We start from the raw sequence: 16,472 nt of genomic DNA, 5'->3' as shown, positions 1-16,472 counted from the left end.
TGCAGAGATCCACAGAGCTCCCTGAAATAAAGGCAGTTCTCCTAAATGAGGCACAAACATCGAACTGCTCGGGCATCCTTTCTTCTAAGATTTAACTCAAACATCTCCTTCTCCTGACCCCATCTCCCTTGTGGTTAAGGGTATGAGCCTCCCCACTCCATGTCCCCTGGATGATGCTCTCATAGCACAGGGAACACTTCAATGCCTGTCCAGTGCTGCCTTTGAAGGCAGGATAGCATAGTGGTTGTACGTTTACACATGGAATCTGACTGCCTAGATGCCAATCCCAGACTGAGTTCTCTACTGACTGACCGCAGCATTGGGGAAGCTACTAACCTCCCTGTAGGTCAGTTTCCTTATCCGTAAAGTGGGAGTGATTAACAGCACTTCTCTCCTAGGGTGCTTGTGAGGATTAAATGAATTTCTAGATGAAAACCACTTACAGCAGTGCCTGGCACATAGTGAACACTATGTAAATGGGGCTGAGGTGGTATTGCTATAATTGCTATCATCATCGACATCATTTTTTTTCTTCCAAGATTTTCCTTCAATTCCAGTTAGTTAACATATAGTATAGTAGTGTAGTATTGGTTTCAGGAGTAGAATTTAGTGGTTCATCTCTTACATACAACACCCAGTGCTCATCCCAACAAGTGCCCTCCTTAGAGTCCATCACCCATTTGGCCCATCCCCCCCCCCACCTCCCTCCAGCAACCCTCAGTTTGCTCCCTGTCATTAAGAGCCTCTTATGGTTTGCCTCCCTCTCCGTTTTTATCCTATTTTATTTTTCCTTCCCTTCCCCTTGTTCATCTGTTTTGTTTCTTAAATTCCACATATAAGGCCATGTCATGTTTATATGTCTTCTCTCTCCAGAAGCCCTGCAAGGACAGGACCTGGTCTCATGTATCATAGCCAGCAACTCAGCACAGTGCCTGTCCTCTGGGAAGCGTTGCATACATGTTTACTAAGTGATTTCCCAAACAAATTAAGGTTTTCTTTTGTCTCGACTTTGCAGAATCCTATGCAGTTTGAAGAATCGGACTGTGACTCTTCAGATGGAGAGTGTTCTGATGCCACAGTCAGGACCAATAAACACTACAACTCTGCTACTTGGTAATGAAAGAAAACCCATCCTGAAGATCTCATGACTATACTGGCATTTCAGATCCATCCCACCCCCAGACTCTTCCCACTCTCTCCCTGCTTTTTCGTCTGGGAAGAGAGCTGCCCCCTCTTTCTTACCCCTAGAAATGAGCTGCAATAACAGGAACATGAGACTTCGCAAATCTCTTGGAAAAAAATATCCAAATGAAATTAAGTCTCACTGAACATTTCAATCAAGAATGGCAGGGATCTATTTTATTGAATATTCTAGCTACTGTAACATTGATATTTATTTTTGTTTGACATTTTAACACTTTGTACTGTAAAGAGTGAACTATATATGATATAGAGAGAGACACAATAATTTCTTGCAAAAAGAGAGAGAGAGAGAGAGAGAGAGAGAGAGAGATAAAGGAAGAAAGAAAAGAAAGAAAGAAGTGGAATTTAGGAGCAACATCGTTGGGAATTTGTGGGGCCAGGAGATATTATTGCTACTTGAACAGGGGACCAGTTCTTTTGGCCATAAGAGATGAAGAAGAGCCAGAGCAAGACATACTGATTATTTTAGAAAACAAAGAAAAGCAATTCCAGGTAACTTGTGAACAGACCACATTAAGTTCAACCAGCTTGCCCACATGGGTGATGGAAATGATCTAGAAGAGACTGATGACCAGATACTTGCACCCAAGGTCCTTGAGGGCATGTGCTTCCTCTAGGAGGAAAAAAAGACAACTACACATCTGGAAGCTGATTTCATTTCAAGAACTTGAAGCAGCATTTGGTAGTGAGACTTACAGATAGCATCAAGCCTTGTCTTTGACAAATGCTTCCCTTTTTAATGCTGTCATTGTCATTACCTTGACAAATGTGTTACCTTGACCAATGTGTTGATTTTTCAGACTCAAGTGCCATTTTCTTATAGCCTATTTCCTTTCCACCTGTTGACCACTTCCTTTAGGAAAAAAGGCAGGGGGTGCCAAAAAGAGAAAAAGGAAATTTACAACAGTATTAGAAAAGCAAATGTGGAATTTGTGAAAGTGCATTCTCACAATGTCTCAGTTCAGCTACGTGAAGAAGATCAGATCACCCCTCTGTGGAACCAGGTTACTTGTCTACTAGAGTCATGTTGATTCAAACAGAACAGACTTTGAAGGCAGCTAGCGTGTGTGTGTGAGTCTGTCCAAAGTCCAATCCCGAACCACCCCCTTGTTTTTATTCATTAACTCATTCTATCTGGGAAGCTTTAGTGCCTGGCTACCACTATCAGGAAAAAGGCAGCATAAGCAACTTGTAAAAGTCAACCCCTCCCACATTACAATAGCATTTTTGTTAAACGCAACTGGTAAAGTGTATTTTACTGCACTTTGGATCAATGCAGTTGGAAATAATTGAATCTGGAAATTTATAGAAAGAACAACTGATGCTGAGCAGCAATTAGAGAGATTTTACATTGTCCAAGACATGAGGTCCTGGCTTGTCTCTGGGGTCACAGTCTTTGAAAAGCATCCCAAGGAATTTCATCATGCCTCAGCTTCAAGGAAATTTTTATCTAGAATTTTATATAAAAACGGGTGTTGGCCTAGTTTCCATCTCTGTCTCCAAGATAGGTTACTGTGAAACAACCTCTCTAGGCTCAAGACCTGAAGAACATGACTTGAGTCTTTGACACTGCATCACGTTGGACATTAGGAAAGACTTACACATTACAGGTATTAAACTATTTCCAACAAAGATGAAAACATTGCCCTCCGCTGGGGGTCGCCGATTGCATCAGCCAAAAAGGAAAGGTGGAGGGAATTTAGAGCACTTCCTTTGCTTGTCTGATCCCTCCATGTGTTTACACTTTATGTTGAGTCGTTGATTTAAAATGTAGTGTCTATAATTTATAGCTCTTAGGTAAGATGAAGGAAAATGTTTAACTTATACAGAGAGCAGTATTGTTTGCATTAAATTATTCCATTTTGTATAAATTCTGTAGCTGGACTACATGAAAGATCTTAAGTTATGGCATTATTATCACTGTTATTTTGTTTTATAATAATTATCATTCTCATTTTCTGTCGATCAGAAGGTGTGGCTTTACAGTGTAGCACAATGATTGTGTTTATTGCTAACCATGAATAATTATGGGTTTTTATGATTTTTATGAAGGAATGAAAATGGAACTGCCATATGGGAGCTCCCTGGTATTCATCTTAGTTGTATTCCCTCATTTTCTGTGTGCAACAACAATCATCTGAGGATGTGGGTTCTGCCCTGGAGGCCAGTGGATGCACTGTGGCTTTGACTTGATCCTGAAAGCTCCTGGGTGGGCAGATGACTGAGTGGATGGACAAATACTTCAGAAGCTGTAAACTTTCTCAAGTTTCTTAAGAAATAAAATCATGGGACTACATTAGAGGCAAAAAGAGAATTATTTAGTCCCCTGGGAGGAGCCGACCTAGGGAGTTGCTGCCCGGGGCCCATGGGTTAGGCAGATTCAAGAGCGGGCAGCACAGTTTGTCATCTCCTTCTTTCCAGGTCCCATAGTACCAATTTTTTATTTCTCCTGGCTGGGAGTAGCAGGGAAACATAAAAAGAAACAAGCAAACAAAAAGAATATGTATATCATGACATTGACATAAAATGCCTAGCTATGATGTCATCCCGTAATAAGACTAGAGGCATTCTAGAAGGAGGCCTACTCACTTAGAGGGTGATCGGGCCGGAAAAGTACCTTAAAAGGCCATATTTTCCATCCTTGGACTTCAGACCACACTCAACTGTGAATCTCTCTGGTTCATTTCTTCTGGGAACTGAGAGTTCATCTCTTGAGACTTCAGACCACACTAAACTATGAATCTCTCTGGTTCATTTCTTCTGGGAACAAGTGTATGTCCCCTTTCTCTCCACCATAAAACACACTTTAGCTCGTCCAGTTCTTGCCCACCTGTAGTGGCAAAAGGAAACAGGAGGGTCGGCTTCTGTCTTACATCTTTCAGTGATGGTCTTCCTCGAAAACCCACACCTGATACCTCATAACTTTGATGTTTTTTGAATTCCCAAATATGATAATGCCATATACCTATCTGGGTTAACTGTTATAAGCATGTTAGGGTAGTAGACAGTGTTGAATCATGAGTCATTCACTGTATTGTTGAGAGTTGAATAAAGCTCCACATTGAACCCTTTTATTTATTTATTTATTTTTAGTAGAAGTGACGAGAGGCTTCAGAAAAGTCTAGGTTAAAAATAGTCTAGGTTAAAAAGAGAAATGCCTTCTCTATCCCAGCCTTGCCCTTCACTGCCTGCCTTGAGCTAACCAGGACAATTTTGAATCCGTGTGTGTTTCTTGGAGAACAGCTCCACATCCTCTGAGGAGTGCTGAATCTAAGAGCTCAGGAAATTGAAGAGCTGATCCTTCAGTCCTGAGGACTGTGCCACGATGCTTTAAGGAACCTCACAAGACTGTGATTTCAAGCTTCATTGTTGATGGAAAGCTTAACCCCCTTGGGATCAGTGTCCACATTCATTTAGCATCTGTTTTTGACTGACTACAAGATAATGAGTTTTAATTTGTGTTGCAGATGAACATTGGTTCTGATTTTCATCTATTTCTAGATCATGTCCTCTGGTAACAATTCCTATTAAAATTGCTTTGCAGAGGGACTGAGAAGCCAACTTCCTTTGAAATCATAATTGACCTTACCGCCACTGAAGTTTAGACCTGTTTGCAAGATTGGGGGAGCTCCTACTCAAAAAGGATTTGGTACAGCCTACTTGAAGTTCAGATATTTAAAACTTTAGTACCAACAAACCATCCTCCTAGAATTAAGGATTTTTTAGTAGGACATACTAAGTACTGGACATATATTTCAGGGCCTCATTGTGCTAAATTTCCCTCTTACTCTAAGTAATAGATACGATGATTTGAGATTTTCCGGGTACCAACCCAATTTTAAATGCCCTCCCCTACTGTGAAGCCCTGACACATCCTTTCCATGTGAATGCATCCTCACTGATCAACTAATTTACTTTTTTATCCCCATGCCTTTTTGTCTCAAGTGTTCCCCCTTTTCGTAAAATGTTCCTACTTGAACTTCCTGGAACCGAATTCTCTAGAATAGAACATACTTGGAATGCAAGGGATTCCTGCCTTGCTCTGCAGTACAGTTTGTTTTGTTTTTCCACGAAACCAGAAGCCAATATACTACCACATACCACCACCTACCACCTCCACCCTAACACCCAAGACTGATGTTATTTCTTGATCGCCATATTCTTTCCCGCCCAGCCCGGACACAGCCTCAGAACCTCTCATAACACAGCACTTGGAGAAACAATGACAGCTTGATTGGAAAAGGGGACATCTATTTCAGCATCCCAACTCGAACCTCACAATTAATTTTCTCAAGGTGGTTTGAGATCTTGAGTTAGCCCTGAAGGGAGAATGACAGGACCACACCAGTGTTCTCCTTTTGGAGCCCACCCTGTGGCTGTGGAGGTCAGCACCACTGGCAGGAAAAAGGCCACTTGCTTCCACCCACCGCCCTTTTGGACTACAATTCCAATTGAATAATTTCCAGTCACTGATGGATTGAATTCCAAAGTGTCTCTTCATTTACGTCATTTCACTGTGTTAAATAGGCATGTTCCTCCCTCCCCTTCTATAAACAGAAAGCTAAAGTTAGGTCCCAGTTACCTGCTTCTTTCTTAGACTCTGTGAGGCTAATGTATCAAAACAGTGTGATATTCTTCTTAAGACTTTGACTTGTACTGTCAGTATGAATTTAGTGCCTTTCCAGGCAGCAAGATTTTTCTTCTTTGCTGATTTCATAGAATAAATGTCCTACTTACTATACTCGTATCACCAATGTTACCAACCTCACAGACTAGCACGTAAGAATTACATTAGTCTGTTTGTTTGCATGTTGCAGCCAGTACTGCAAGTGCCTATTCAAACTGGAATGAAGTAGGTTGCCAAGTGGAAGAGCCTTCTGGAACCTGGAATATTTATTTCTCAGGGACAGGTGGCACAAGAGGGGAGCTCTGGAAGCACTGCTCTGAAAAACAGGGTTACCCCAAAGGAGTTGGACTAAAGCTTTTGTTAACTTGTCACATGGCCAGAACATGATGGCAGGATTTCGTAGAGACAAGCCCCTAGGCAGATGCAAGGCCACTGTAAGAAAACTTTCGGCAGACCCCCGGCCCCCAGGCTTACTCTCTAGAGCCACTTCACCACGCTCGGGAATGCTGCCTCCTGGCCCCAGGCTGTTGCCCAGTGACCTGACAGACGGGGTCCTCCAATGGTCATACACAGAGGGACCCCGCAGCCAGAATGTGCAAGCTCTTAGGAAGATAGCCTTTTTTTTTTTTTCCACAAATAAATTTTTTTTTTTTAGCCTTATTTATTTTGACAGAGAGAGCGCGGGGGGGGGGGGGGGGGGGCAGAGAAGGAGAGAAAGAGGGAGAAAATCCCAAGCAGGCTCCACACTGTCAGCACAGAGCCCAATATGGGGCTCAAACTCAGGAACTGTGAGATCATGACCTGAGCCGAAGTCCAGAGTCGGATGCTTAACTGAGCCACCAAGGTGCCCCAAGGAGATATCCCTTATTGACCAAATCATCTGAGTGGCTTTCCACCTCCAGTGCCCTCTTCTCAGACTCTGGAAGCGGGAAGACCCACTCTGATTCTTTATTGCAATAGTTTGAGTTCCTATCAATTTGGAGCAAATTCTTTTTTGGGGTTAAGTCTCAAAATGAGCTTCCTCATCTGTCTCCCTGGACCTCCAGTACCATCAGTCCCCTGCTCCCTGTGGTTTCTGATGCCAGCTCCATTTGTACTGAATAATTGTACACTGATGGGAACAAGAGCGACTATCGAAGCAAACCAATGCATGGAATTAAACAAAAAGCGTGCTTCACTCCTTTCTGGTCCTGTCTTTTCCTAAGGTTCTGTTTGTGTCCCGAAAGCTGCCTTCACAGGTCTCAGCACTTGTCAGAGCTGTAGGGAAAGGAAAACTTCACATGCAGGGTGGCCTGCAGCCAGGAAAGCCGGGTGTGGAGAAGGTTTCTGTGGCTGTGGTTTCAGACACACCTACAGAAGGAGGGGACAACCATCCCTCTCTTTCCTTAATAGTTTCCTCTTGATGGTGGACACGTGCCCTTCTTCTTTCCCATGGCCTTCCTGCTGCCCATCTTGTAGCTACTCTTCATTAGTGACTCCACTATAAAGTAAGTGTAGAGAAGGAAAAGGTGAAAATGAAAATCTGGCTTCTAAGGAATCATACTGGTAAGAAGCCTCCTGAGAGTGATGCTAAAACACCATTTTGGATTGTTTGATTTTCAGCCAATCCTGATTCACGCTGGCAAGGGGAACTGAACGTGAGCAACATGTACAACACACCCCATACAGAACGTTTATATCCATTTATTTGGGAAATTGCTTTGCCTGTAAACTCACAACTGGTAAGGCACAGTGTAGCACAATCATGAGGCGAGAGGGAGAGAGACAAACATAAGGACCTTGATAAAGGGCACACACTTGCAGTCGTGTAGAAAACATACTGGCTTCCCCTTGCCTCCTGCTCCTCCAGAACACAAAGAGCCACAGATTTCACACAGCCTTCTCCTCACCCCCGCTCCTGTAAGCATGCTTCTTCTAAAGCAAATATGCCTTTAAAAATGAAGTCCTTGTCGTGTTTTTTGGATCATACCCTGTCCAAAAAACACTGCTTAGGAATTCATTCTTCCTCCTGAACAGGAGTCTTCTCAAGAATTCATGCAGAACACGTGGCTTGAGGGAAAGCCTTGGCAAGATTCTTGGCCGCACCAAATCAAAACCCAGCAGAGGATGCCCAACAGCAACGGTTCTGGTAAGAAATGGCGAGTTAGTCCTGTACGGTACAGGATCCCAGAGATGGTCAGTGTAGGTGCCAAGGTCCTGCTGTACTTGGAAGCATCAGCCCAGGTCTGTGCCAGTTCAGTACTGCAGCTGTAAGCAGCAGCAGCAGCTACAGATCATTAAAAATACAACACAACACAGTAATCCAAAACCAAGTTCTCCCCCTTGGATTAAAAGATAAAATAGAATTACTCCTCAGTTATTCTTGACAAATGACAAAATGAAAAAAATTCAGAGGCTATGCTGGCTGATAGCTGAGGGTACTGAATCCATTCTCCTAGCAGGACAGAGACAGGATTCCCACACAGAAAGGACAGATTAGAAAATGTACCGACAGGTCATTTGGTTCCAGTGAGTCAAGGGGCCCTGCCCCATTCAGACAGGTAAGAATGTCCCCAGAATATACCCATAACATGCAGAATTTGCTGCATTCATATTTAATAGTCTATTTGCAATCAGCTGAATTGTCAGAACACGCAACCAAGAGATTTGACACGTTTGGTAACATCAGTGCATCTGAACACAAAGCATCACAGAAATCACTGTGCATTTGAGTTGTATGTGAAAGTTCTATGCAGTTTGTCAGCTAGTTCCCCTTGGCTTATGGAAGAGGTAGGTCACTGGCAAAAAAAAAAAAAATACAGAAGAAAACACTCTCCATGAGACTAACAGGATAAAAGGTAATGTCAGTGATGTGGGTTCACATCATTTACACCAGTAACATCCACCAGGGATTTAACAGAACACCTGTCACAACAGCCTATCACTTTGCAGAAGAGGCACTCTGGATAAGGACAATCAGCATCCTCTCCTGAAGCAGCGCAGGGTTTGCTGAGAGACAAATACAACCGACCATCCTGAGTTCCTTGTTTTTCAACAAAATACAAATAGGATTTTCTAGAAGGCCATCCGTTTCACGGAGTGCCCTGCTAAACCAGGACTGGTTTGAGAACCTGATACAGTTCACCTTCTAGAACAGAGCGTCCTTTATAAAAACACTGCACACAGATATATAGTGTCCAAAATCACCTGTTGAGGGTAATTAAAAAACAATGACGGGCTGCACAGGACCACACCCATTATACAAATAAACAACAAAGTCCAAAGACATGGCAACCAAAAACCCAGATCACGTGTCCTTTCTACTGTTTAGATGATTAGTGTTGCTTATTTCATTCAAATGCAGGTCCTTTTGGCTAAATTTTTTAATGAGGGTTCCAGGAACTAAGGCCACCAGAGCAATGGCCAAAAGCTTGAAGACCGTTTCCCAGGAGAAAAGAGCATCCAGAGAGGTCAGAGTTGACAGGATGGAGCCTGTCTGCACACAGATAAAATTGTATGGGACCAAACCTGGAAGAAAAGGGAACGAGCCTGTTACTAGGGGCAGCAAAATAAAAAATAATAGCCCTTCACAAATGTCCCCAGGAATTCACAACCCAGACTCCAGACTTTTTTTTTTTTTTTGCCTAACTCCTGACCCGTAAGCACATTACCTCTTTCCCTCCCTCTCCACTCCTTCCCCTCCTTTCCTCACTTCCCATAAACAACTGCCTTGTTTAACAAACAGGCTTGAGATGATTTACAAAAATACATACACTACAATAAGACAAAAAATGTTTAATAGGAAAAAGAAAAGTCAAGAATAAGTTAATCAGGAGATAGAGTTAGTACAAAAAAGTATAAGGTTCACCAATTTGCTAGAAGTGCCCCAAACTGGGTTCTGAGCATCCAACAGCCTAAGTAATGAGAGGTACCAGTATTATGAGATTTACAGCATGCTAAGAGAAAAACACGTTTCTTAGAAATAGTACTACTTTCATGTTCTATCCTGTCTCTAAGCGATCATCAAATCCACTGGATCCCGAAAGTCTGACTGGTAGCAGACAGGCTGGTTATATAACAGTCCCAGGTGAAGCTGTTAAAAACACATTCTGGGGCTCCCCACAGAGATTCTGGTTACCTGGGCCTGGAGTAAAACCCCGGAAACTCGAATAGCTTCTCCTGACCTCTACCCCGGAGACTCTGACTGGTTTGGGACCCCCTAACAACCTGTTCCTTCCCTACAGTAGATGCCTCAAGTTCATAGAGCACTCCAGGTCACACCGCTTGTCAGAAGGGGGACTGGAGCCCTGGTCTCCAGAGTCTTGCCAAGCCTTCTGCCACCTAGGTAATTACAGGCTCCAACTGAGGTACTGAGGCACTTTGTTTGAAAGCCAAAATGACCAGAATGAGCTGTGGTCAATTTTGCTAAGATCCTAATCTTACTCTCTCTCAAGAATTCCCTATTAACAGCAGTTGTTCAACCACAGATTTGTTATGTTCCACCTAGAAGGGAATAGTCTTTCCCTCCATGCTCTAAAGTAGGTTTAAGAGAGGCAATCCTTGCCTAGGCTTAAAGTAGGGTTGGTTTACTTCTAGTGTGGAGAAAACAACAGTCACTGATTTTACAGGATGTTAGCACATTACCACTCTGATAAAGGCGATCCAAGGCACAGACTTTGAGAAACACTGCTCTGGTCCCAGCCCCTCATCTGGCCAAATGGTTCATGGAGGGCAAGTAGCTTATTGAAGGTCATACAATTGTCAAAAGGCAACAAAGAACTTCACTAGCACCACCTCTTTTTTTCAAGGCAGATCTTAAACAGAGGCCAGAGCCAGGCACATGCCCATGTGGCTGATAACCCAGGGCAGGCCCCCAACATGACAATGCTGAAGACACAGACTTAACCCACCAGCTTCTTACCGATCAGAACAGAGAAGAAGAAATGCACAATCGGGATGTTCAGAATCGGAGCTGAGAGGTTCAAGAACCAGTTTGGTGTCATGGGGAAAAGTCTCAAAAACAGTAAGAAAAAAAACAAGCTGTTTCTGTTCTCTTCCACCTGTAGCCAAAAAAGACAAGGTCATTAAGAAGCAGAAAGAATCTCTAGACATGACAATCTGTTAGTGCCAAGCACTTTTCTAGATACTTCACATATTCTCTTCCTGAATCTTCCAACAACCCTCCAGAGTACAGATTGTTTTCCTCATCTTTTAAATTTTTTTTTTAATGTTTATTTATTTTTGACAGAGAGACAGAGAGAGAGACAGAGCATGAGCAGGGGAGGGGCAGAGAGAGAAGGAGACACAGAATCCGAAGCAGGCTCCAGGTTCTAAGTTGTCAGCACAGAGCCCGACACGGGGCTCGAACTCACAGACCGCAAGATCATGACCTGAGCCAAAGTCGGACGCTCAACCGACTGAGCCACCCAGGTGCCCCATGTTTTCCTCATTTTTTGAATGAAAGTACCTGAAGCTCCAAGAAGTCAGGAACTTGCCCCAAATCACAGAGGTGGTAATGATGAGGCTGGAATTTGATCCCAGGTCTGTGACTCTTGATCACATCAAAAGGAACCCCCGGGAGCTCCAAAGCAGGGTGGAGGAGCACAGTGGGAAACTCCGCAGGGCCCTGAGGTGACACTCCAGGGCCCGGACACTCAGTTGTGGCCCCTCCGCTTACCTTCCTCTGCAGCAGGCATACTTTATCAGGGAAGTAGGAGACCACCAGCTGTTTGCCAAAAATACTAGAGAGCAGATAGCAGCATGTGGCGCCCACTGATGTCAACACACAACACAGCAGAAGCCCCAGCCATGGTCCAAACAAAGCACCAGCTAAAATGTTCTGCAAAAACAAAACAAAACCCTCAGCCATTAGAACATCTGGTGGCTAGCAGCCACCTTGTACTGGAGCCCAAGAGTCATAGGTTCCCTCCTCTTTTAGTGATTTTCCCAACCAAAACCCAATTCCCATTTTATTATTTATTTTTTTTTAATGTTTATGTATTTTAGAGAGAGAGAGGGAGACACAGTGTGAGTGGGGGAGAGGCAGAAAGGGAGGAAGACACAGAATCTGAAGTAGGATCCAGGCTCTGAGCTGTCAGCACAGAGCCCGACCCGGGGCTCGAACTCATGGACCGCAAGATCATGACCTGAGCCGAAGTCGGACGTTTAACCGACGGAGCCTCCCAGGCAGCCCCCTCAACTCCCATTTTAAATTTTTTTTTTTTTAACGTTTATTTATTTTTGGGACAGAGAGAGACAGAGCATGAACGGGGGAGGGGCAGAGAGAGAGGGAGACACAGAATCAGAAACAGGCTCCAGGCTCTGAGCCATCAGCCCAGAGCCTGACGCGGGGCTTGAACTCACGGACCGCGAGATCGTGACCTGGGTGAAGTCGGACGCTTAACCGACTGCGCCACCCAGGCGCCCCATCCCATTTTAAAGGTGTGAACAAAGAGTGACGGAAGAGCTGGAAACTCCAACCTTGGCCTTGGTCTCTTCACCTTTCAAACAGAGAAGATTAACACTTCAGAAGGCAGGTGATAATTAAATGGGATAACAGTGTATACAGCCCCCAGCCTGCTGCCTGGGTTGTAGTAGGTCCTGCAAACACTGGTGCTCCAAGAAGGGAGAAATGGAACTCACACGTTATTTTAACTATCTTAAATGAACACAAACCATGAATTCTCTCCTTTAATAAGACCACATAAGCTATACAAAATGTCTTCTTTCTTTGCTTCTTGCTGGAATTACATCTATGTGGTACACAACACTGGGGGTTCCACGTTGATGAGAGCTCTAGCTGACACTCACAAAAGTCTTAGATTAACAAAAATGGAAAGCGAACCGGTATGCCCTAAATACACTTTGGCCAGTAGACATCACCCTGTCAACATGGGATCCAAGACAGAAAGTAAAAGGGGAAGTTAGAAGTGAGAAGGTGGGGGGTCTGATGAGCACCTATTATATGTTAAGTGCCTGACTGTATGTCTTATTTAATCCTCATGATGACCCTGTGTCATCTGCCATCCTTACACCATTCTACGGGGAAAAGAGACTAAGTATCAGGCCCAAGCTCACACTAGGCAGAGACAGGATTCACCCTCCGGTAGCATCTGACTCTTTGCCCTGAAGAGGGATCAGCTCAAGAGGGAGGGCAGGTACAGGGGCAACCCCAAGAAGCCAGCCCCTGACTTCCAGGACCACACACCTCCCTGTCTCTCTCGGCATGGACATGTTTGCTTTTCTTCCAGTTTCCAACAAAGAGATTGCTTAAGTGCATCCAGCTGAGCCTGGGGTGAAGAAAAGATGCCAGGGCAGGAGAAAGAAGCATGACAGAAGGAAGCTTTCAGGGATTTCCTGCTCAGTCTCTTAGTCATTCAACAAATGCTGAAGGCCATTGCATGCCAGGCACCATCACTGAGCCACCTGCTCTATGCCCACGTTCCATTCAGTTCTGCCACGCAACAGTCCTAGGGGGCTGTGTGAGTATCCCGTTCTCCAGATGAGGAAATGGGGTTGCAGAAGTTAAAGGGCTGGCTCATGGTTACACAGCTGGGATTCAAACCCACCCCAAGCCCTAAAATATACACATATTTACATGCAGGAGCTTAAAACGCCGCAGGGAGCACAGCAAGGTTCTTCTGTAGAATCTGAGGTGGGGGTGGATGAGAAGCAGCCCGCGACTAGAGCACATGTCTACGCCCAGCACTGCGGCTCCGAGTGCTGGGGGCCGCCTGGGAATTCCAAATAACTTTTCCTCCCCACACCAGGGAAGCTTCCAGCCTCGCCAGTCTAGCATCATCACGAACAACTTGCATTTGTTCATCGAACATTTGTGAAGGCACTTCCCCGTACCAGGCAAAGAAATACAAAGCTGAGAGTAAGGAACGGGCCTGGTTCGCCAAGAGCTCAAAGACTGGTGGAAAAAACGGACTTAAAAAAAATAAATAACAGAAAACAGTGCCAAAATCAGAACGTTATGGAAGCTCTGAGGAGGAACAGCTGAGCCAGCTCCGATTGTGTGTGTGTCCAGGACAGCACACAGCCATCAATGCCTTAGAAACAAACACAGCACATTTGAGAGAAGAGGCAAACTCTGGAGCTGGGCAGACATGGGTTCAGACCCCAGCCCTGCCCCTCCTCACTGTCAACTTGGACAGTTCCTTCTCACTGCCTGTTTCCTTATTTGTAAAGTGTGATAATCAGGCCCACGTTATAAGGCTGTTAGGAGAATTAACTAAGGTCAGTGAGGCAACTGTGAAAGTGTCTGACACTTGGGAAGCTGTCATCAAATCATTGCCACAGTAGTCTAGCTCTGGACCATATGATTTGCAGCCTGAGGCGGACTCTACAAAGACAGAAGGTGGCAGAGCACCTGGGTGGCTCAGTCGGTTGAGCATCTGACTACAGCTCAGGTCATGATCTTACGGTTTTTAAGTTCAAGCCCTACATAAGGTTCATTGCTGTCAGCACAGAGCCCGCTTCGGATCATCTGGCCCCCTCTCTCTGCCCCTCCCCACCTTGTGCTCTCAAAAATAAATAAATATTGGGAAAAGGGGGGGGGGGCACTGGGTGGCTCAGTCGGATAAGCATCCGACTCCAGCTCAGGTCACGATCTCTCGGTTCGTGGGGTCAAGCCCACGTTGGGCTCTGTGCTGACAGCTCAGAGCCTGGAGCATGCTTCTGATTTTGTGTTTCCTTCTTTCTGCCCCTCCCCTGCTTGTGCACAGGCTCTCTCTCTCTCCAAAATATAAATAAATAAATAAATAAATAAATAAATAAATAAATAAATAAAAGACAGAAGGTAGCTTTCTAGCACACACACAGAAGGAGGGCAAGGCACTGACCAGGAAGCTGGAGCCAGGGATGGCAAAGCCCTGTTTGTAGAGGTAGGCACTGCAGAACAGCAGGAACACGTAGGCCTGGTGCTCCTTCCGGTACTCTCGAAGGACCTCAGAAAGTTCCCGCAGCTCAGCCAAGTCTGAGGGGAACCACAGTGACCTGGGGATTTGGAAAAGCAGATGGAAACATGAGACCAGATCAGCCTAGCACCTAGAAAAGTCCTTTGTGTCTTCTTTCCAAAGACACAGACATAAGAGCCCTGCTTTTGGAAGCAAGAGACCTGGGTTAACATCTCAACTCTGCTACTGTCCAGTAGTGTGATCTCAGGCTAGTCCCTGGGCCTCGGTTTCCTTATAGAAAAAATGAGTGTTAAGTTCCCTTTTAGTTCTCAGGTTTTATGATCTATTCTTAAGAGACAAATGGATTAATTTTCAGGCAAGAACTAAATGTCCTAAACTGCCTTCCCTTCCTGGAACACCCCCTCCCCCACAAACTTCAGGCCAAGGACAATTAAAACTTCACATCGCTCCTGAGTTACTAGGTAAAAGACTGTTTTATCAGTCACTAACAAGCCAATTAAAGACTCTCTTGGAAAGTATATCTGTCCCACACCACAAACATAACCTTCTTGATAATATGTCAAGCTTGAACTAATCCTTTCAAAGAGGCTGCTTGTTCACCCCGCTCTTTATCTGGCCCTGAGTGCATTCTGAACCCTGTACAAGGGTGACAGTGTAAGGGCTCCCTTGCCTCTGACATAAGAATAACCCTTGAATCTATCAATGATCAATTATGAGCACACCCTCCTACTTCTCATCAGAATGTTTCTCTTACTGTGTCTGACACCCACAGCAGAGCCTTCCCAACCTCCCAACTAGGGTAACCGAAAAGTTACCCTCATATTCAAGTATCAGTGACATTCTTGTGAACGCCATGCTGTGGCAGGCACATTTCCACAAACTTTATGAACAGTATGCAACACTGACGGCAAGCCAGCCCAGTAGGAATTGCACCGCCTCCAGCCCCACCCAGATGGTCAGGAGAAGGGGGAAAGTAGAGATATTCAGGAAGAGGGGCGGCTCCGATAATTAATTCGTGAATATTTAAAGAGGTCCTTGCAACACTTCTGCAGACCGAATGCTGAATGCCGTAGAGTCCCAAGGGCAGCGCTGACGGAAGTGAGATGGGGTGGGAAGAACGATGAAGGGAGGCAGAAAGCTGTCGTAGAGATGAGGCTGCGGGACCACATAAGGGCGAGAGTCGGCTGAAAATGCGGGTCAGGGCTGGGCCGGGAAGGCGATCGGCACCCGGCTCCCGTGGCGATGCCACGGCGCAGACAGAGGTGCGCGAACCGGTGCCGCCGGCATGAGGCGCCGCGTTTCCCTGGGCAAATCACCGCCCTGCGTGCAAAGCCACGGATAGCGCGCCCAAACTGCACTCCGCGCAACCAGCACAGCGCAGGTTCAGTCCCGGCGGACCACAACTCCCATCCACCCCGCCTGCCCGAGACCGGACAGACGCGGCCAGGACACCGACCCTGATCTCCAGTCCCAGACCTGAACCCCGGCCCCCGACGCCTCCGATCCTGGAACCCAATCTCCGATTCGAAGACCCCATCCTCGTATCTGTCTCCCTTCCTCGGACCCGAACCGCGGTCCTCGCCACCCGCGCCACGCACCTGCCTCCAGTCTCCTCGTCTGGGCCCAGCGTCCGCCCGCGGGGCAGTCGCGTCGACAGCAAGTACAGGGCGAAGGTGCAGCAGACGAAGACCAGCAGGAAGCCAAGCAGGGGGCGCATCTCGGCGCCGGCGACCGGACCCGCC

The 16,472-nt window shown here is 45.6% G+C and overlaps 2 protein-coding genes across 17 annotated transcripts in view; one reads left to right on the top strand and one right to left on the bottom strand.

The window, feature by feature from the left end:
- The window catches only part of MAP3K13 (mitogen-activated protein kinase kinase kinase 13), a 175,824-nt gene extending 167,809 nt beyond the window's left edge, over positions 1 to 8,015 (top strand). For 13 of the 15 annotated variants that reach the window (XM_045037167.1, XM_045037169.1, XM_045037164.1 and 10 more), the window contains 2 exons: positions 1,016 to 1,113; positions 7,847 to 8,015. In XM_045037167.1, the coding sequence (XP_044893102.1) occupies positions 1,016 to 1,113; positions 7,847 to 8,015 (267 nt within the window). Of the gene's footprint in view, positions 1 to 1,015; positions 4,765 to 7,846 lie in introns of those variants that run through there. The other 2 variants (XM_045037173.1, XM_019840024.2) reach the window with 2 other exon arrangements.
- On the bottom strand, positions 3,626 to 16,460 carry TMEM41A (transmembrane protein 41A). 2 transcript variants are annotated; one of them, XM_011286038.4, is made up of 5 exons: positions 16,329 to 16,460; positions 14,656 to 14,809; positions 11,487 to 11,648; positions 10,731 to 10,869; positions 3,626 to 4,033 (listed from the first exon to the last, which is right to left on the bottom strand). In XM_011286038.4, exons 1-5 carry the CDS (start codon positions 16,445 to 16,447, stop codon positions 3,933 to 3,935), a joined length of 675 nt encoding a protein of 224 aa, XP_011284340.2. In that variant the 5' UTR covers positions 16,448 to 16,460; the 3' UTR covers positions 3,626 to 3,932. The 2 variants fall into 2 exon arrangements, with proteins under 2 accessions (XP_011284340.2, XP_003991886.2); XM_003991837.6 differs by lacking the exon at positions 3,626 to 4,033 and adding an exon at positions 7,498 to 9,337.
- Positions 16,461 to 16,472: the final 12 nt, after the last annotated feature.

The sequence above is a fragment of the Felis catus genome, chromosome C2 (assembly GCF_018350175.1).
Source record: "Felis catus isolate Fca126 chromosome C2, F.catus_Fca126_mat1.0, whole genome shotgun sequence".
Lineage (NCBI taxonomy): Eukaryota > Metazoa > Chordata > Mammalia > Carnivora > Felidae > Felis > Felis catus.
The sequence above is the reverse complement of the archived record's forward strand: the minus strand, read 5'-3'. Positions and strand labels throughout refer to the sequence as shown.